This window comes from Hoplias malabaricus, chromosome 5, assembly GCF_029633855.1.
Source record: "Hoplias malabaricus isolate fHopMal1 chromosome 5, fHopMal1.hap1, whole genome shotgun sequence".
Classification (NCBI taxonomy): Eukaryota; Metazoa; Chordata; class Actinopteri; order Characiformes; family Erythrinidae; genus Hoplias; species Hoplias malabaricus.
In genome coordinates, this window is record NC_089804.1 from 39875585 (window position 1) to 39897931 (window position 22347).

General features: G+C 39.3%; 1 protein-coding gene across 5 annotated transcripts; it reads right to left on the reverse strand.

Moving 5' to 3' along the window:
• Positions 1-4363: 4363 nt before the first annotated feature.
• pfkfb2b (6-phosphofructo-2-kinase/fructose-2,6-biphosphatase 2b) lies at positions 4364-22309 on the reverse strand. Of its 5 annotated transcripts, none has more exons than XM_066670475.1 (17): positions 22062-22309; positions 20441-20587; positions 18967-19092; positions 18261-18357; positions 15626-15692; positions 15211-15285; positions 15066-15122; positions 14660-14784; positions 14323-14530; positions 13259-13405; positions 12905-13009; positions 12671-12800; positions 11825-11887; positions 11423-11487; positions 9936-10124; positions 8173-8195; positions 4364-6375 (listed from the first exon to the last, which is right to left on the reverse strand). In XM_066670475.1, the coding sequence occupies exons 2-17, from the start codon at positions 20541-20543 to the stop codon at positions 6306-6308; spliced, it is 1650 nt and encodes a 549-aa protein (XP_066526572.1). In that variant the 5' UTR covers positions 20544-20587; positions 22062-22309; the 3' UTR covers positions 4364-6305. The 5 variants fall into 5 exon arrangements, with proteins under 5 accessions (XP_066526572.1, XP_066526568.1, XP_066526571.1 ...); XM_066670471.1 differs by lacking the exon at positions 9936-10124 and adding an exon at positions 7973-7997 and having other exon boundaries at positions 4365-6375; positions 22062-22307; XM_066670473.1 differs by lacking the exon at positions 9936-10124 and having other exon boundaries at positions 4366-6375; positions 22062-22304.
• Between the last annotated feature and the right edge of the window lie 38 nt (positions 22310-22347).

Consider the following 22347-nt stretch of genomic DNA (forward strand, 5'->3'; position numbering starts at 1 on the left):
TCTCTCTGAGCCTGCCATTACTCTTCTTTCAAATATTAAACATCATTTCCCCACATTTTTAATTACTGTGATTACCACACGTTTACAATGTCTTTCCATTCACACAGTGCTGCCACGCTGGGATGGTGAAGACTAAATATGCTTCCTTTGAGACACGTGAAGCCACTCAGTGCATCTTTTAAAACTGCTCCTAAACCAAACAGACTGAACAGTTCAATAACTGCCCAGTGCTGTTACATTAGCTAGTGATGGACTGAGATGGAGGGCAGTCCTATTTGTTCAGAGCTGTGCTGTTGGATACAGATGGCGGTGTCATCACTGTGGATCAAACTCGTGATCTGATGATAGATCTAATGCCACTCAGGAACCCCCTTTATTTTTTATTTATTTGTTTCTTTCGTTCTTACTTTAATTTCACTAAGTTGTACAACGGAGTCATGCCCTTATACTCATCTATCCATGTTGTCATTTTTGTTTTCTCCCCAGTGCTAATACCAGCTGACCCTTCTGACCTCAGTTTGATCACCTGACGACATTCGAGGTGTTTACCTCTCACACTGAATCTAAAAACTGTGTCTGTGTGAAACAAATAATGTGAATATGCCAGCGGTGTCTGTGTGGATTTGAATGCTCCTGAATGCACTTTATGTTCCAGGTTCCAGTTCAGGTTCTGGTGAATTATTGTAACGGATGGAATTAGTTTACTTCAACTATTGTAGCGTAAAAGTACACATTTATGAGATTTACGATGATATTTATGAGTTTTGAACCCAAGTCCAGGACAAGAGAGATTGTGGGGTATGTCTGTGAGCAGCGAGGACCCTCGCTGTGTGTCATAGTACGGTCAGTGAGAGGAGGAGAGACATGTGGGAGCACTGAAGAAACACCAGAGCGAATCAGCCCGGGTCCCTGTGTACTCCTGCTGTAGTCCAGGGGGACACTAATGAAATGAAGAGAAAGTGATAAAAAGAAATTAATAATAAACTAAAATACATTCTCTAAAGGCAGCTGATGAGCAGTGGTGGGATGTGACTTTCTGCTCACTCATAAACTTTGAGGAATCACAGAGACAATGCAATAAACAAAAAATGCATCAAAATATATGATTTAACCCCTTAAGGAGCAGGGTTTTATTATTCAGCTATGAATAAATCAGCATTTGTTGACCTCATGCATGATACAGTTGATTATAACAGACACTTCAGATTCAGAACAGAAAATAGTAGAAAATCCTCTCACAAAAGACACAGTAAGTCGGTGGAGAGTTCAGATGGGGATGAATATTGCCACAGAATTCAGTGGGTAACTGGATTAAAATAATTATAACAGAAAATGAAACATATGTACGACATAAATGGAAAAATAAATCCACATGGTTATTGAATAGCATGCATAATCTTTCAATGATTCATCACCTGTAAGCTCTTATCCAGTTCAGGGTCACGGAGGGTCCAGAGCCTACCTCGAGTCATTGGGTGCGAAGTGGGAACACACCCTGGAGGGGGCGCCAGTCCTGCACAGGGCGACACACACTCACACATTTACTCACACACTCACACCTACAGACACTTTTGAGTCGCCAGTCCACCTACCAACGTGTGTTTTTGGACTGTGGGAGGAAACCGGAGCACCCAGAGGAAACCCACGCAGACACATGGAGAACACACCACACTCCTCACAGACAGTCACCCGGAGGAAACCCACGCAGACACAGGGAGAACACACCACACTCCTCACAGACAGTCACCCGGAGCGGGAATCGTACCCACAACCTCCAGGCCCCTGGAGCTGTGTGACTTCCAACACCTACCTGCTGCACCACCGTGCTGCCCTAAGTGCAATTCAAGTTTTCATAAATATTTATAAAAATAAATATTATCCAGTGCAGAAAATTCTGCTTTTGTCCATTTTAAGGCCATTTCCACTCTTCAAGACTTATAATAACCGCCACTTATTGGACGTAACTATTATTAAATTCTCCTCAATACATTCCACATTTATTTTAACAAGTGTCAGCTGTCAAATGCTTGATGAGGTCAAATTTAATGAGAATGGACAAAAGTAGATTTTATGACACATTAAGTCAACATAGGCTTGTTGGAATCAGCCATTATAAATCTGTATAGGTTCGACAGCTGTTATGAAGGCCATGTGTAGGTGTCACAACATGACAAATGCTGTCTGTGAGTAAAGTCTTACTGAAAAACAATAACCTGTGAGAAAATATGAAATGTGGTTTCAGTGTGTGTTTGTATTCTATGGGCTGGTATTTAGTTCCAAGTCTGTGATTGAGAAATCCCTGCAGTCCTATCTGTATATGACAGACAGGAGATTTGAGAATGTGCACCTGGTGGCTGCAGGTAACAGTGTACTCTCTCACACACACATACACACACACAATGTGTGTTACGTAAGCCTGCCGCAGAGAGATGAGAACAAAACTAGAGGCATTAAATCCTGAGTCATTGTGTGTAGGATAAAGCAGCAGGTCTGAACTCCCAAACCTGCTGCCATTCTTCTTAAGCTGAACCTGTGTTCCATTTCTTTCTCCACATTTGCCTTTCATTCCACTGTTAAAGAGGAATTCCAATGATTTCTCTAAATTTTGGAATTATTAAGTGGTTCAAATGTAAGCCTTTATACAGGGAGGACTGAGGTCATGTTGTTTATTGCACAGAAATGTACTCACACTCTTGTGTACTAAGGCGGGGCTTAGTGTGGGAACAGCAAGTACAGTAGGCCCTACATTTTACCTCCCAAAAAATGTAGTCAAGAAGTACTGTGGTGCAACAGGTAGCGGTGTTGACACATAGCCTCAGGATTTAATGGTCCTGGGTTCAGTCCTAGTGTCTGTTACTGTCTGTGAAGAGTTTGGTGTGTTCTTCTCATGTCCATGTGGAAAGATTAGACCAACCCAAATGACTGAATCCATCCATCCATTCATTGTCTGTAACCCTTATCCAATTCAGAGTCGCGGTGGGTCCAGAGCCTACCTGGAATCATTGGGAGCAAGGCAGGAATACACCCTGGAGGGGGCGCCAGTCCTTCACAGGGCAACAGACACACACATTCAAAATGACTGAATATTATTTTCAATATAATAGAGTACATTAACTTTTTCCTATGAAGGTACAACTTAGGAGAAATTGTGCAACACACGATGGTAGGTGGATTGGTAGGTGGTGTTCTCCCTGTGTCTGTGTGGGTTTCCTCCGGGTGGCTGTCTGTGAGGAGTGTGGTGTGTTCTCCCTGTGTCTGCGTGGATTTCCTCCGGGTGACTGTCTGTGAGGAGTGTGGTGTGTTCTCCCTGTGTCTGCGTGGATTTCCTCCGTGTGACTGTCTGTGAGGAGTGTGATGTGTTCTCCCTGTGTCTGCGTGGGTTTCCTCCGGGTGACTGTCTGTGAGGAGTGTGGTGTGTTCTCCCTGTGTCTGCGTGGGTTTCCTCCGGGTGACTGTCTGTGAGGAGTGTGGTGTGTTCTCCCTGTGTCTGCGTGGGTTTCCTCCGGGTGACTGTCTGTGAGGAGTGTGGTGTGTTCTCCCTGTGTCTGCGGGGGTTTCCTCCGGGCGCTCTGGTTTCCTCCCACAGTCCAAAAACACACGTTGGTAGGTGGATTGGCGACTCAAAAGTGTCCGTAGGTGTGAGTGTGTGAGTGAATGTGTGTCTGTGTTGCCCTGTGAAGGACTGGCGTTCCCTCCAGGGTGTGTTCCTACCTTGCACCCAATGATTCCAGGTAAGATCCAGGTAGATAAATGAATGAATGATTCTCTCTTTAATGTGTATCTTGTACAGATAGCTTTTTCCTTTGTTTTATTCTCTCACACCAGTGTAGCCTTGACCGAATGATGCTTTCGATAAATAAAAGATGGCCAGTGTTTCTGGGGTTTTTAGTATCTATTGCAACCTCAAAGAATTTTTATGAACAATATAATACAGTTTAATATAGTCAGTTGAATGAATGATTTGCACTTGAGAGTGTCTTTTAAAGATCTACCCTTCAGTAATATTTAATCCTTATTTTTTTTTAGGGAACGCTGTAACAGGTTTATTCCTCCAGGGCCAAACTAATGAAAGCTCCTAAGACCATATTTCTATTTGTCATTATTTGGCTGAATATTTAAGATTACAATTTAATAATTTAATAACAAGCGTGAATGAAGGTAAGCTGGTTTAGGAAATGTTTCCAAATCTTTATAAGCTGCACCCTTAGAATTTTATAGAAGGAAATGGTGGGATGCAAGTTTTGTAATGAGTCTTGATCTCCCCCTCGTGGCCAAACACATATAAACGTCACACAGAAATATGGGGCTAATGGAATAAAAATAGTCTTTATCCTGACTTTTTTAATAAGTTTTAATACAGTTTTAAATTTACAGAATATAAGAGAAAATAGTGTTAATTTACCGCAGCATAATACACCATAACATCAGAGTAAAATGCAATAAATGCAGTAAAATAATAAAAAAAAGTAGCAAAGCAGATTTAAATGCAGTCATTAACATAGACAGAATATTTTAATTGATACTCATGAACAAAGCATGCATTGTTAATGGCACACTAACAACTCTGTACAATAAAAGCCTGGATAGTGTTGGGGAAAACACAATGTAACAGCTGCGTTGAACGCTGGACACTGGGCAAAGTCCCAGCTTCCCCAAGGCACAGAGCCATTCATAGACGTATTGAGGCGATAATGTTTGGAAGCATACAGACTTTGCAGCATTAAACTAGTGATAAATCATAGTCTTCATTCTGCATCATTAATATGTGCAATTTAAAGACCTGTATGTAATGAACTCCCACGATGTATGTATTGGCCTCATTGTTAAACCATCATCATAACATTCTGAATATGTTTAATCAAATAACTTACATAACATACAATCTCAGATAACCTCACCTCAGATATAACACAAAACAAACAACAACAATACATTATACAGTGTAACAAACACTAGACAATCTGTGCGTTTTATTTGTGTCGACAATACAAAACAATCCCTTTATTTTAAATTAAATTCAAATTGATACGCGCTGTCGTTCTTGTCCACATCGTTATAATCTGACAATAAACGTGATGTTAAACATCAACGCTAGTGTCTGACCAATAGGAAGATTTTGTCACTATTCCAGAAACATACCTTTTAATGTTATATTATTTTAATTGGAAAAAACGTGGCTAATTAAGTCTTTAAGATGTAAGCAAAGTTATTCAGAATGGTTTCATGTCTGATTTGTTTTGGAAAGGGTTCCAGATTCAGAATTTTTCACTGTGGAGGTGATGGGAACAAGACGTCTGAAGATTCTAATGACACTAAAGGCCGCTGTGCAGAAAGTCATTAGATTAAATGTTTACAAACTCACTTTCTGATCCCTGAGACATTTACCACTCAAGCGTTTATCATTATCAACCTTGTCTATATGAGCTGAGCAGAACACAAGTTATTTTTAGATTTTAAAAATAGTTTTGTCTCAAAAAAATAAACCTAATTTACATTAATACACTCCAAATGACTTTGTTTACATCCCAGAGACGTGTCCCTCTTTAAACAGAGTTTCATTGCCTGATATGTTCAATTATAAATTATATGGTCCAATTTGATTGTAAGGTGTCATTAGTCATTTACTAAATATGTAGGACGAGTAGGAAGCTTCCATTCATAATTCAGCTTTGTCAAACTCTGCTTGTAAACTTTTCAAACTCTTGTTTATATCAGAACTCGTACTGGTTAGCATTGCTCTGAGAAGACAGGGAGAAGCCTCATGTCGATTAAGAAAGAGCAAGACCAGACATACAGATGATTCAATTACAGGTTATAAACTATCCCAATGTAATTTATATGTTTTAATGCATTTCAAATAACCTACCAATATTTTTAGATTCAAGTTCAGCAGTTCATTCCAGTTCATAAACCCATAGAAGCTTATTAACATTTCCCACTGCTGTCGTTTTATGAGAAGTAAACCTAAATAATGGAAATACTCGAGAAGAAACACTGAATATTAAGATTTCAATGTGGCCTTTGACCATTTTACTTATGTGTAAAACAATATATTCAGCTCCTGAAACAGGGCATCTCTTGTGCGGTCGTTTACATTAAGGCATCCCCATGTCAAAGATTTAACAAATTGTATTTGTGACTAAACTTGTGTTTCTATGTTGCTCCTTAAAGAACATAAACGGATTTCTGGACTTCATGTGCAGTGGGCTGTTGGGAAATGTAGTCCAGTCATCAGCGGACTATGGGCAGGGCGATGAAGAGTAGTAGTTTGAGTTGTGCGTCATGTAAGATTAAAGCCTATTTTGCTATTCAGAAGCGGAAGCAGTCAGTAGCTTCTTCTGGGTTGTCAAAGTCGACTCCTTCACACAAGGTTTCCTACAAAACATCAAACACACAAAGAAAGCAACAATCAAACTCTAAAAATAAAGAAACAAATACCTCCAGAGATAAAATATACACTGTATGGCCAAAGATTTCTTTCTTAAATTAGGAGAATAAAGGGAGTTTCCCCTTTGCTACAGTATCAGTTTTTACTTTTCTGGGAAGGCTTTACACTACATGTTAGGGCATTCTTCTGAGGATTTGATGGCATTCAGCCATGTGAATATTAGTGAGGTCAGGTTGTGATATTGGTTTATTAGTTTTGGATCAGAGGACCACTCCAGGTCATCTTTTTTCATTAAATATTACACTGTTTCACATCCCATTGTGAAGGGGCCTTACCCCCTCTAGCTGTGTGTGCACAGATTAATCTCTGTGTCCACATTATGTGCACCTTATAGTTAAAAACCTCTGGGCATAAAGTGTAAAAAAATAAATACATTTAAGCCAAGTTAAATTTTCAGATCTGTGACTGCCTTTTAATTTCTTGCACAGCAAAAGCAATTCAGTAAAAATCATTTTGGGCTTTTCATGCTTTTAAAACAAGGTCAAATGAACTGAAAACAAAATCAGTGCACAGGCAGCTATACAGCACAGTCCAGCAGTCAATCTATGCTTGTTTTGTGTCTTTAGATTGCATTAAAATTATTGTCACTGTCAGCACACTTAGTCAAAAATGGTAACTTTAGAAAAGAAATATGAAAACAAATTTAATAAGTAATGGAAGGACACTTAATATTATATGACTAATTTTAGAACAGATATGTTGGTCAGTCATATATATATATATATATAAACAAAAGAAGACATTTGTAGATTACAGCGATGACATTCATTCATTATCTGTAACCCTTATCCAGTTGAGGGTCACGGTGGGTCCAGAGCCTACCTGGAATCATTGGGCTCAATACACCCTGGAGGGGGCGCCAGTACTTCACACATATTCACTCACACCTATGGACACTTTTGAGTTGCCAATCCACCTACCAATGTGTGTTTTTGGACTATGGGAGGAAACCGGAGCACCCGGAGGAAACCCACGCAGACACAGAGAAGACACCACACTCCTCACAGACAGTCACCCGGAGGAAACCCACGTGGACACAGGGGGAACACACCTCACAGAGAGTCACCTGGAGTGGGACTTGAACCCACAACTTCCAGGTCCCTGGAGCTGTGTGACTGCGACACTAACCTGCTGCACCACTGTGCCACCCACAGCGATGATATGTTGTAGTTTAATGTCTCCTTTAAATTGTGAATATTTTAGTATTTTTGTGTGAGGACAATATTGGAATCCCAGCACTTTTATTATAGGCTTCCACTAATTAAGTACATGACGTACTATAACCTTTTAAGTTTTACCCAAAACAAGATTGTTACATCTGGACCGTGCTGTAGTTCAGTCACTCATTCATTAGCACAGAAATATTCTTAAGCTCATTAACTACCAAATTTACAGATAACTGTGATTGAATTTACCAAATAAAGAGTAGAAAGGAAACCCAAGGGTATAGAACAGGCTTTTTTTTAATTAAAAATCACATTTCAGAATGAGCAGTGAAAAAATAAAAATAAACGCAAAACAAACCCCATGTATTGATTTTGTAGTTCCACTAAAGAAAGAATACAGTACACAGGTTTAGTGAAGACTTCACACAAGTGGGAAACTATATAGAAAGTTATGACAAAGATAGAACACCGCCCCCCCCCTTAAATACACACACAAATAAATAAATAAATAAAAGGTTGTACATTAAATGTCATCATCTATCAGTGGAATATACTCACAGACAACTGCCTGCTACCCGGGGCTGTGAAGGAAGATAGAGAGGAAGACAAAACATGGAGGGAATGAGGGATGGAGAGAGAGAGAGAGAAAGAAATGGAGAGGAATACAGAGGTGATGTAGTCACACAGCCAGGCAAACCAATTAACAGAGACTAACACAATGCCAATGTACAGTGCAAAAGACCACTCCTGATTTGTTTCATTTGCATTCAAAATACCCATTAGGTACATGTTCGTTTCAATGAAAAATAGATCATTTGTTCCGAATGATTTTTGAACTCTGACTTTTGCACCATTCTGTTTATGAACTGTGATTATAAATGCACTACTAAACACAGAGGCACAACAAGACAGTAAGCACATGTATGGTATTATATATGCAATTAACTCACCCATGATTAACTCACAATCTTTTACATCAGGGGTACGTAAACTAATCCAACCAAGTTAACAAGGCTATCTCCACTATGTGACTTTACTTTTCCATTTAGATTCAATTTAGATTTGGATCCAACTTGTTCTAGTACAGATTTTCTTCTAGTGTCTTCTCCTGTAACAAACATATTGTGATTTTAAGATTGATATTAGCTTGGAATTTACTGTATTTTATATATAATACAATAAATTCCAAGCTAATATCAATCTTAAAATGTGCCTAAATTTCATTTAAAATGTGATTGTGCTTAGAATTTTTAAATATTTAGAGGAGCATGTTCTAAATGGGGTGAATGTAACAGCTTTAGTTCCTTGTGAAACAATACATTGTTCTTCTATCGTCTCCTAACTAACATCTTTTTTTAAGGAACTAAGCAATTATCAAACCCTTCATGAAATGAGGTAAGTGCTAGAGCAGAGAAATGTTAAAATGGTGCAGCATTAGGACTGAGAACAACCACAATAACCTGAAATCAACACATATCTGCAGTCTGAAGTTCTACAACCTCACAGTGGAGTTACATGGTGAACTGAGGTAATGGAAGTTTATAATCACAGCTATAAAGTTTATAGCAGGTCCAAAAATAGACAACAGTGCTTTGGAGACAGATACGCAGGTCAGCATATCTGTAAACGCAAACCAGACCAGCCTATTGTTTTGTTCAGCAGTTGTTGCCATTTTAAAGATTTTTAAAAGTGTTTAAAAATGAAACTCAAGTAAATACACACCCTATCGAGGATGATGTAATAACATAATGTAATCATTGAAGCCTGCAGTTTGTAAAATGTTGGCTGGCAGCTTCTACAATTTGTTTGTTACATTATCCTCATAGTTTTAAGGAAATCTAAAGAGAAGCTAACTGCAGGCATGTAGTCCTGGCCCCTGTAGTGTAGGGGAGAAACTATGTAACATAAAAAGCATTGTTTAGAACTTATTTGGAAACTAATATGTGCATAAATTTTGCGAAGAGCCTTGCAAGCTATGAGGTCTTTGATTTGTAATTGTGTGCACGAGGCCTGTAGAGCATGTGATAGCACAACCAAACACACACACGTGATACATAGCTCACAATGACAGTAAAATTAAATACACTGTATGAGGACAAGCCTGAGGAACCAATAAAATGAGACCAGCAAATCATACCAAGAACATCTCGAGACAGATCATGCCATTAGCAAAACTAACACCACAGGACAATAAGTGCAGGGAGAGGTCAACAGACCTAGGGTGGTGTGAGTCATGAAGAGGAGGGAAGTGGGAATTGAAACAGGACCAATTTGTTTTGGGTTAGTGTGCCAGTAACAGCAAGGCAACCTCAGACACTAACTTGGCTTTGTAGCAGTGCCCCCTCAGGTGTGTTGGGAAAGTGCAATGCAGAAGGGGATGGCACCAGAGGAAGCCAGGGGCGGTTCCCTGCGCTGTACAGACGCGGCCGTTTGACCTGGTCGTGACTGGACAGAGGGGTGTAACTATTCCGCCGCAGCAGCAGAGGGACTGGGCCAATCCCAGCTTTACCCTGGTTCAAGACGTGAGAAAACGTGAGAGTTACAGTGAAAAAGAGGGCGTGAAAGAAAGAGGAGAGAGCCAGGTGTACGGAAGTGTAATATGAAATAGGGATTCATATGGTTTCAATATGTAGGCCATTACACAACGTTTCAGAGGAGTTGGGAACAAGCCTAAGAATAATCCTCAGAGGTGATAAAAGAAAAAGAGTTTTCTTGTGGTTTTAGGCAATCATTCATGTAAAATTTTGATGCTTCCTTTGGAGTTTCACAAGGTTCCATTTTAGGACTTTTACTTTTCTGAGTGTGCGGCTTCTTAATTATACATATGCTGCTGATTTGAAATTAAAAATTTCTATTGTTTAAACGGGCTTTATAAATATTGTATTATTATTATTGCTTTGAAGAGCCCAAGAAGCATTTGGAAAAATAATAAAGGATAAGTGAATGATGTATAATCTTCATGTCAAATATACTGCTCTTCATCTGCATGAGAGACATAAGCACGAAGCAACATTTCATGAACTGTATGATACAATTGATCACACATTTTAAAGTCAGAAACCTGACCTGAAAAACTTAATACACCTGGTCCACAGAGAGGAAGAAACATACAGACTGAGAGAGAAAATAGAAAACGATAGAGACAGAGACTTATCTTCCTTTAACATTCAGGGCCAAAAATAAAAGACTGTCAATTATACAACCTGGCTTCAGACCTCCTACGTACATAATATTTCAACTAATGATCAACTAAAACCCCAAAATAACACCACAAGAACTACACATTAGGAAAGTGTAGTGTACACAAACACAAATTATGGAGTGAGCAGTCGAAATATGAGAGAAAAACCGTGGAGAGAAGCATTCCATGTGGGTTACCACTGGAAAACACCAGAAATAAGTGTGTGAAACACTAAGAGAACAAACAAGGTCAACAAAGACCAACTACAGAATTTCTCAACACAGCAGAGAGCAGAAATCTCACTCGGATTCTGGAAAAACAGAGCAAACTGAAAATGTTCTGTTTTAATCAAACGTGACAGTAGTTTGATTAAACAACAGAGATGCCAAACACAAAACTGTGCTGTGATGAAAATGCGATTCAAAGTCAAACGCCGAAAGGATCCAAGCCAGGGAGAAACAGCACACATACTTACTGTGCTTCAAACAAGCCTCCTGACCAATCAGAGTCAAAATATTTAAGCCCTACATTTTCAGTCTTATCAAATGGTCACCAAGGACAGTTCTGTTACAGAAATCCTGTACTGAACAGAGGTTTGCTGAAACAATCCAGAGAAATTTGACTTACAAGTGGCCTGTCACGGTGTGTATTCACTGCTTCCACATTCAGGTAAAACAGCTCCACTTTACAACCTGGAGAAGACACACATTAAGAAATAAAGAAAAGAAACAACTAGGTAAATGACTATCATTAAAACATATCAGCACCAGATTTTTGTTTGTTGATAACAAAGACATATTAGCAAAACAGAAGCACACATTTTCTCACAATTTTATTCTAGGAAATTAAATAATTTAAATACATATTTACAAATTAAAATGCATATTAGCTAATAGTGCTGTTTAAATCATCTTTTTCATTTACACAGTTCTTGTCTTAGAATCTGTTCTTTGGGTCAAAACCTTAATAATTATCGAACCTAATAAAATAAGGGGATAAATTTAAATGAAATTTTTAGAGTTGTCCTACCGTAGGCAACAGGAGTAAGCTTCAGAACAGTATGGAGAGGGCACTTTATGTAAGGGAGGTCATCTATGAGGTGAAAAGTGAGCAATATGAAAGTAACAATATAAACAAAACTGCCATATATTCCCGTGGCTAGAAAAATATAACTCACCAATGTAGTAAAACATAAAAAAAAAACCACCACTTGAGCTAGTGATTTTTTTTTTTTTATCATCATGAACTTTGTTTTCAAAGGATGTAAAAGTAAAAAGATTGCATTGATGACAATACAGTGATCCCTCGTGTTTCGCGGGGGATGCGTTCAAAGACCAACCGCGAAATAACGTATTTCCGAAGTAGAGGAAAGATATATTTTTTATGTATTTAACTATGACTATTTGGACTATTAAGTCCGACTATTTGGACTTTTAAACCCCTCCCTGTTACTGTTAACAACCCACCCTTTGCATTAAACAGTTATTCTATAATGTTTTTCAGCTGGAACTACGTGATATCCCACCAGTTTCTTTAATAGAGTCATTCCTAAGCTGTGATTTAGCGTCAGTAAATTTCACTCGGATGTGGACATGAACAATACATGTATCTACTGTACGTAAGAAATACTTGTAAATGATATATTTTGTCACCTACAGGCCCAGTCTCATACATGTAAATAATAATTAAAAAAACTAATACTTTTGGCTATTCATCCTTCACGTATTTCCTAGATTTTCCCTCAATAGCCGCGATATAGCGGCCATAAGCCCCCCTTAAAGAAACCCGCGAAGTAGCGAATCCGCGAAAGATGAACCGCGAAGTAGCAAGGGATTACTGTACTTTTATTCATATGCGTTTTATACATACACACACCTGCACTCTTGTCAAGGAAATAAGCCAGAAGACATCTCATGACGGCTTGGTGACAGATGACCAGCACGTTGCCCTGTCTCTCCAGCTCCATAATGACCGGCTCTAAACGCTGTACCAGGTCCTGATAAGACTGCAGCAGAATGAAGCAAACACACAGATTTTGAACCGTTATAGGTTGACTTCAGCTTTACAGGTTAACGTTGATCATATATGTAAACGTGTATAGAGAGTCACCTCTCCTCCTGGGTATCTGTAATGATATTTATCCTGGTCCCGCAGAGCATATTCTTCTGGAAATGTGCTCTGAATCATCTCGTAGCTCATCTCCTCACACACACCCTGAAATACAAAGAATCTATAGTAATAATACCTGTTAAAATGAACAGGAGCATTGTGATGCAGTGTAAGATATGCCTAAAGACATCTACTCTATTTTTTAGTTAAAGCCTAATAATAACCTCCAAATGTCACTTAATCAAACTTAAATAAACTCATATGGACACCATGTATGAAAGGGTTACAAAGAATTTCAACCAGTATACTGGAAGAATCGGTATAACCCATAACTATCTGAGTGAAGGTACTTACAGCATCAATCTCATTCAGGATCTTCCACTGTTCGTAGGGCACTCCCAGAGCCTCTGCTGTCTGGATAGTTCTCCTCAGCTGACTGGTCCACACCTTCAGATCTGACAGACCATGCTCCTCAATAAAGCAACGCAGAGCTGCAGCAAACTAAGCCAAAAAGAGCAAGGGAGGTATTAAATTGCTTTTCCGCTGGCTGGAAAACTACAAGGATAGCATATTGCATACATAAGAAGCTGAAAGAAATGGAAAATGTGTTCAGACTTTTTTTAATTACCTTGATAAAAATAAATGAATAAAAATCAAGGAAAACGAATTACCGCTGCTTTGTTAATGTGATCAACAAATGACCATATCACAGTAAACAGTGGTAACAGTAAATAGGTCAATAATCGGTGTGTTGGATGTATTAGATGTTAGGTAATTGTTGGTTGCAGCATGTGTTGCACCATTTAATTTAACAATTAGCAATGCATCTGCATTAAAAAAAGCATTGACCATATCATTAAAAACAAAACCAAACAAAACTAAGAAATGGTGAGTGAAAGAGACAATGGGTAATGGAGGCATTCATTCATTCATTGTCTGTAACCCTTATCCAGTTCAGGGTCGTGGTGGGTCCTGAGCCTACCCGGAATCACTGGGCACAAGGCAGAAACACACCCTGAAGGGGGCATAATGGAGGCATTCACAGCGTAAACAGATTCCAATTCATAATCAAACTACCACAAAACGTTCAGACTAATGCAATTTGGATATAATAGGAACAAGAAGCCAAAACAACATTTGTGGAAAAAATAAATAAATAAAAAAAAACACTCGCCACTATAAAAGACCTCAAAAATCTAATTCAGAGTAACAAAAACTCCAAGCCATCTGAAAGTGCACACACCAGCAACGTCTTAATTTGCCGAGAGCATTTTAATAACTTTGAATTATGCCTTCATTAACCATGCCCAAGCAGAAAGTGAAAACATCCACACTCCCTCGAGCAACGGCCTAGATACTCAGTTAGTGGTTATTCAACTATCTACTCCGATACCACACCCTGCTCTTCTGGTGCAAACCTGTTTTCCACGAGGAGAGAGCTCTGCGTCTCCTCCTATGCGGCCCTGCACATTGTGGTCACTCTCTCCATGACGACACAGGTAGATGGAGTGAGAGTGAACGTGGATGTTCATGAGGTAGTAGACAATCTTGCTCTGGATGTAGTCCTGCACTCGGTTCACTAGGAAACGACGGCCCACATTCATCACCTGAATGAAGGATAGGTCTCTAAAAGCGAACAAGATTAGTCACGGTGTTTCCACGTTGAAACATCTTAAAACAAACGTAATTAATTGGGGAATTACACCATTAATTAGTAATTACGTTGTAAACGGAATGTACAACAACTTGACATACTTGTCATAGTCCTCAGGGTCAAGGGGCTGGTAGGTGACTTTGTAGCACTCAATTCGTTTCAAAAAGTCATCCATCACTCTCTCTCTGTGTGCTTCTGGGTAATCAGGACTTGACACCTTCACTTCCTGTACACAGAGACACTGATAAGCTGCACACACTGAGAGGAAATTCGTACAAGTTGGACAGCAAATATTAGGCATGTAGTCTGAGTTAACCATAAGGTATCACCAGAAGTACATTCAAACTTTATCCATCTATCAAAACGTAAACCTAACTATCTTTAAAATCATTGAAATGTTGTTTTGTGAAGTTGATCAGCATGTGGAGCTTTCGCTGTGCTACTGTGTTTTCTATCTCTATAACAATATAATTTTGGAGCATCTCTCTCTGGAGCTTTTTAACTTACCAAAATATTGGCAGCAATAACATCTGGGTCATCACAGACTGACTCCACAAAAAACACCTGAACAATTAAACAGAGCACAGCTCAATAACCCACACAATTAAACTCATTCCAGCTTTAAAACACTTAATTTGGAGGTGTACAGAACCTTGAAGCTATTCTCCTTCACAAAGTCCAAAATGAGATCGCGCCTTTCCCTGGTTGTGTTTGTAGCATCAAATACCTTCACCAAATAAATAAATAAAAAAAACTCCATTAAAAAGCAAAGTCAATGATTAATTTTGTTACTGAGCATTGTTTATGACGAAAATGATGTAATATTTTACAGAATATTTTATATTAATTGGCCATGGACACTCCCTGTGGGGTCAACAAATCATGTCTGCTAGCCTCTCAATTTACAAGTTTATAAAAAAAGATGAAAGATGCTATATATGTGAAACTTATTATTATTAGTAGTATATTCATAGTAGTAGCATTAGCAACATATTATAAGAAGAGCTATGCTACTATTATTCATTCAAATCATTAATATTGAAAATATACTGAGGCTACATGCTTACAGCAATCTGTCCTCCCTCTTCATTTAAATAGGTCTTCACATCTTGAAGGGCAACCAAAGCACAATGCCTGCAAAAGCACATAAAGAAATATCAATATTGATATTTAAATGTGTTCAGTTAGAGAAAAATAGGCTGTGGTGTAAAGAACTAAGAAAAGTGTATATAACAGATATGTTGGCTATTTCTGGACACTACTTCTGCACTGTGATCTGGATGAGAGTTCTGTGGTAAGTGCTGTGGTGAGCTCTAATGCTCCCTTTTGCTCCAAGCGGACAGGCATTTGGTGTAGATTTAGGGCTGAAATAGATCACAACCAGCTTCTGTCCTTCTCTAAGAAAGCACATAGAGATTTTAAAGATACCTTTCTTTGATTTTCTGAGGGTCAAACAAGGTTTGAATTTACAATATGTTCATAAACAGTCAGTTAAAAGTGACATTTTCTATGATTCTATTGCAGCTTTAAAATGAGGGAAAGTGGGGATTATCTCTGACATCAGCGGATCAGCTTTGAAGTAATTCTCAAAACAACACGAAAAAACGCAATGTGGTGCAGTCATCATTTCATCTGCCCAGTTTGGAGTCTCCACTGATAAAATGCGCTGGACTCCATTCTACATGGACTGGCCTAAGGGTTGCCTACATCCATTCATCCAATATTTCTTCCGAAATGAAGGTTATTAAAAGGGAGGTTTACCCCCTTTATACTTTAAAAGCTGAATGTCATCAAATCTTCACAGAAATGTTCCAACTTGTCCAAAGCCTTCCAAGAAAAGCAGAAACTGTTAATGTATTAGAGAGGTCTGGTCACAAACATCACTCCAACAAATCCCAAAGGTTCAGAACTGTGCCTCACATCACTCCAGAGAATACAGTTCACAGTCCTGTGACTGGGGAACGTTATAACCCTCTTGGCAACAGATTGTGGCATTGGCTGTGGTAACATTAAACTCATGAACCACAGGACTTTGTGTTTTCTATGGTGAATTTACACAACTGCACAATTTACAATCTTCTCCTTGATGAACGCACTCAATACTGAAGCCTACAACCCTTTGGACATAACGCAGACTGGAAACTTGTGTTTGAGTGAGAGAGCTTAATATATTGTAAAAGTGGTATTAATGCAATTGATTACTATTACATTACTAAACACATAATTACATTGCTGCAGGGAAGCAGACGCTACAGCAATGAAACTAACATCATTGTCCACTAACACATGAGTCAGTTTGACACCCAAGACAGCTTGTAAACATTATTAAAAAGCTACAGATGTGTCAGCACTGAGCAAGGGGACAATACTAAACTAAACACAGCCTTCTGTTTTCAAAGTATTCTTTTTGACTATCATATGTATTTTAATGGGCGGCACGGTGATGCAGCAGGCAGTGTCGCAGTCACACGGCTCCAGGGACCTGGAGGTTGTGGGTTCGATTCCCGCTCCGGGTGACTGTCTTTGAGGAGTGTGGTGTGTTCTCCCTGTGTCTGCGTGGGTTTCCTCCGGGTGACTGTCTGTGAGGAGTGTGGTGTGTTCTCCCTGTGTCTGCGTGGGTTTCCTCCGGGTGACTGTCTGTGAGGAGTGTGGTGTGTTCTCCCTGTGTCTGCGGGGGTTTCCTCCGGGTGACTGTCTGTGAGGAGTGTGGTGTGTTCTCCCTGTGTCTGCGTGGGTTTCCTCCGGGTGACTGTCTGTGAGGAGTGTGGTGTGTTCTCCCTGTGTCTGCGTGGGTTTCCTCCGGGTGACTGTCTGTGAGGAGTGTGGTGTGTTCTCCCTGTGTCTGCGTGGGTTTCCTCCGGGTGACTGTCTGTGAGGAGTGTGGTGTGTTCTCCCTGTGTCTGCGTGGGTTTCCTCCGGGTGACTGTCTGTGAGGAGTGTGGTGTGTTCTCCCTGTGTCTGCGTTGGGTTTCCTCTGGGTGACTGTGAGGAGTGTGGTGTGTTCTCCCTGTGTCTGCGGGGGTTTCCTCCGGGTGACTGTCAGGGAGAACACACCACACTCCTCACAGTGTCCGCATGGGTTTCCTCCGGGTGCTCCGATTTCCTCCCACAGTTCAAAAACACACGTTGTTAGGTGGATTGGTGACTCAAAAGTGTCCGTAGGTGTGAGTGAATGTGCGAGTGTGTGCGTGTTGCTCTGTGAAGGACTGGCGCCCCCTCCAGGATGTATTCCCGCCTTGTACCCAATGATACCAGGTAGGCTCTGGACCCACCGTGACCCTGAACTGGATAAGGGTTACAGATAATGAATGGATGGATGGATATGTATTAATGGTTAATGGGCATATCTACTCAATTTTGAGCAAACTGTTAAAGAAAGCTGATTTTGCTTTATTAATTATACATTTATTTCTTTATGTTTATGGACAATTTAGCAAAAATGTAATGTAATAAATTGTGAAAAACACGATTCCACTAAAACTTAACTTAGGTGATCAAAATCTTTAAAAGTAACAGATGGAACTAGAGTCACAGAGACATTTGTCGAATCATTATATTAGTCAAATGAAACATATACAGGGTGAGACGTACTTATCTGTAGATTTCAGGTGTTTCAAGAATTCTACATATAAATGTAATAAATATCTGTGAAAAAAAATATATGAATATTTAAGAACATCACACAGCAAAGACTGTACTCACTTCCTAATTCTCATAGCCTCTTCATTGTCATGTCTAAAGAAGTCATAAGATTTGTAGGATCGGACCGCCTCCCTCCTGTAGACCCCCAAGTTAAACACTGTAAATGAACACAATGGAACATTATCAAAAAGCCTAAAAAATGTTTGCTGATAACTTGTATCAAAAGAGACAGAAGAACAAGGAAAGAGCAAGTAAGTCCTCTAGTTATCCAGAGCTCTGACTTCCACTAAGGTGATTAAAAATGCTGAAAGGCTTGTTTTGTGGGTCACAGAATACCTGAGAGGACTGAAGTTCGAAATGTTTAGATTACTTACACATCCACATGAGGCAAGCTCTACCTTTCTGTTAAACATCAATGTCATCATTTAGAACGTAAAAAAGAATTCAAAAGGAGTTTGGGATCCTCGGTAGAAATATATCAAACACTAACTGTATCAAACAAAACATTAAGTACTTCAGAGTTACAGAAGAGCATCTGAAGAAGCACACAGTTACAAACATTATCAAAACATTAACAATATGACATCAAACAGTCTGAGTGTGTATTATTTCAGGACAGATCTGTTTGATTCTGTTTTCCCTCCAAATATCTACAAAGTCCCATCCCAATGCCAATACCTTCTGATGCCCAGAGCTTAAGGACAGGTTTTGGCACTGGAAAAGATGGAAAGTTATTGTGCCACCACTAGCTTATTCTTCACTGCACCTTTTGTTGGAACTCCAATCCAGTTGAGATAGCGTGTCAGCTTCTTGGACATGTAGGTCTTGCCTCTCGCAGGAAGGCCAATCATGACGATCAGAGTTGGGGAATTGGTCATGTAGGATGCCCATGCTAAAGTGGTACAGACAAATACAAGTGTGTGTAAAGACGAAAACAGGTTCAAACACAATACATTTAGAGTCTGCTTTATCAGAAACACCTAATGGCCACCTACTGAGATCAATGTACCTTACAGATGTAGAAAAACAGACTGCATAGTTTGTGAGCTGCCTTCTACTCCATTTGTCATTAGCTGGTATATTTTTTGGTTCATGGATCATTCTTAAAACTGATGCTGACGTGGATGAGTTATTTACACCAGTTATAATCTCCATGTGGTCCACCAAAAAGTTACAAAACGTTGTGCATCACCAGATGGCACACCAGCAAAGTGGACTTGCAAGGCAGGTGTTTCTAATAAAGTGGACAGTTTATTAGAACAGATAGAGCGGACACAGTCAGTAAATATAATTTCTCATCAGAAGAGTACCTGTAACATAACCATACCTAACGGACATAATTAAATACCCCCTATATTCTCAAACATGACCTGTTCTGTAATCAGATGCCTTTTTTGTTGATCAGTGTATTTAACAGAGTGCGAGTAATATGAGGACATTCTGTTCCAGCAAATGGTCAGCCTGAGCTGGACACTTTAGAAACCACTAAAAAAAACACAACAACATGACATGAGTCAGCACAGAACACTGCTGAGCACTTTTAACCCTTAGACATCATAACACTTAACCTGCACTGAGCAAAGCCAGATGCATTATTTCAAGACACATTATTTCATTACTGTACCCAAGACTATTCACTTAGTCTAGCTTAATAAAGCACAGCAATGCTGCCCAGATGATTCCTTTAAATATTTCATTTAATTAGTACATTACAACACATGATATATGTCCAAACTTGTCCAGAAACACATTTTTTCAAGATGAGAATCATTCACACCTGGCTTGTAACTCACCCATTCACAAACTCACATTTAACAGGCCAAACATTCTATTAAAAAGAGTGTGTCAATAATAATCAAATAGCTATTTGTGCTTCAAATCAGACTGTTTTCATCAGTGTAGCGAGGTCACCATGCCTAATGCCAAGCTTTAGCTTGAACATTATAAAGCCACCCAGCACTGGACTGAGGAGCAATGGAACTATATTCTCTGGAGCAACACTGCTTTACTCTTATTAGGAAGGTAGCGGCTGAAACTGCAGCAAAGTGGGCACAAACCCGCTGTTAATGCCCCTGACTTCAGTAAAAACTCACAATGAGTGAGAGAACTTCAGGTATGCTGGTGAACTACCCTGTGTACATGTCAGGTATACTACTGAAATTCATGTAGAAACTGATGGTATATTGCTCCATTGTTCTCCATTGCTAACACAAGGTCATTACATTTATTTTTTTACTTACAGCATTTCTTCTCGTTGGCCCTGGGCTCTGCCCTTTTGGCATCGGTGGAACTGGATAGTCCAGCGTCTCGCTGCAGACACGCAATCATGCTGCTGTTGGACATGAATCAGGGAATCTGAGCTCTATGAAAACATGGCTTCAGTTCACCTGCAGGAGGATTAGAGATGGATTTCAATAGCAATAATTTGTAGAAGAGTATGTAAAAAGGAACAATTCAAAGCACATTTCACAAAAGCTATTTCTCTGCAGTAAATATCAACCTAGTCGATTTGGGTGATCTGCCAGTATAGTATTAATATATAATACAGGCAGATCACTAAACATCTTCAGGAATCATAAAGACAGATCTATATCAATAATAGAGGGTCCGTAAAAAACAATAACAACACTATAGCAGCATACAAAGAAAAGCAACAATTATCTGATTCAATGCCAGATATTGTGTTTATTTTGTTATTGTTTTATATTTCTGCTATTTTAGATTGTATTATTATTTATTTTATTTTATTTATTTACAAGCATATATGAAAAAATATTTTGAGCTTAATACATTCCTTTAACTAATTTAATGCTTTCTGCCAACTTCCTGAATTGTTTCTTCAGTTTAACTACTGTGCCCCATTCCATCGGAATAATTAGATTTAATTAATAAACTCAGGGAATGAATAAAAACAAATTGGGAAACTTGTTATTAATAACTTGTGTTATTCAAAATGAAAATTTAAACATGCTTTCTCTTTAATATGCTTGGAAAAAGGCCAGGCAAATGTATTTACCTTTCATACAAAACGGTAATTCATAGTGCTTTACACAAACAAGGAAAACAAACCAAAAAAAAAATAACAATAAAATAATTACAAACGTTTCAAACAGTCGAATTCAGACAGACGGGTTTTCTTGCGTCATAAACCTCAAGAACCAAACCCAAGAACTCACAGGGCGGGACTTTCCAGCTCCAGACAATTGGTGGAGAGGTATGTGGCGATGAGGCGTGGACTACGCATATTCATTAATGCGCATGTGCGGAACAAAGGTGTAGTCACATTAGCCACTTTTCATCTATTATGGGTATTTGTTGTCGGAAATAGCGCCTATATATGTATTTTTGATGAACGGAGATGAGGTTTAAGAGGAATTAATCAACGATTAGAGGGGGTCTTAAAGCCTATGTATACAGTATTTATGTGTATATAAAGTGTGTGTATATATTCTTTATCACACAGCCTTAACACAAACGCATAGTCTAGATAGAAGTACGGACTACTAGGTGAGAAAGAGTCTCGTACAACCCTTCATTTAAAATATATCACTACAGTAGGATGATGAAATATCACACACTGGTTGAAAAAGCCTGAGGGAAATCAAGATTTGTTTTAAGCCGGTGTTACTTTCTTCCGCAGGTGTTCAACAGCAGCAGGAAGCTAAAGCTATAAAGAAGTAGCTAGCGATAGCTACGTCACTGGGAGATGCTGGTTCAAGTCTAAACACCGTTTCTCGTCGTTATTTTACTTCTCAACGATTCAAACTGAACGGTGAATGACGAACACTGCGCTCATATCCTCGCGTAAATACACTGGAGTCTCAGAGAATACCACAGTGAATACGGGTCGACGAGACTCACCTCTGCTGCTCTGGTCCTGTGTAATTGTCCGGTTTCAGGGCAGTGATATTGTGTTTTATTCCGGTCTCTAGCACATGACTGCGGCTCTACTGCAGAACCGGCGCTGCACTCGGTGACCTTCCACAGCAACGAACGACAAACCGCGCTAGGAGAAGGTGTGTTCCTCCGTCACGGCGCCACTACCGTATTACACCTAATAAACCAAACAGAAGGTCCATACAATACCTGATGATCCTTTATTGCTTAACATTCTCATCAGGGAGCACGGGCGATGATAGTAGGAGTG

What these genes read in the sequence shown, in the direction of transcription:
- pfkfb2b (XM_066670475.1), bottom strand. Translation starts at nt 20,543, where the DNA reads ATGTCCAACAGCAGCATGATTGCGTGTCTGCAGCGAGACGCTGGACTA. An exon ending in GGGCACTGCTACAAAGCCAA is followed by an intron (nt 8,196 to 9,935) that starts GTTAGTGTCTGA and finishes CTTCCTTCACAG; the next exon opens with CCCCGGGTAGCAGGCAGTTG. An exon ending in CGGGTAGCAGGCAGTTGTCT is followed by an intron (nt 6,376 to 8,172) that starts GTGAGTATATTC and finishes GATGTTTTGTAG; the next exon opens with GAAACCTTGTGTGAAGGAGT.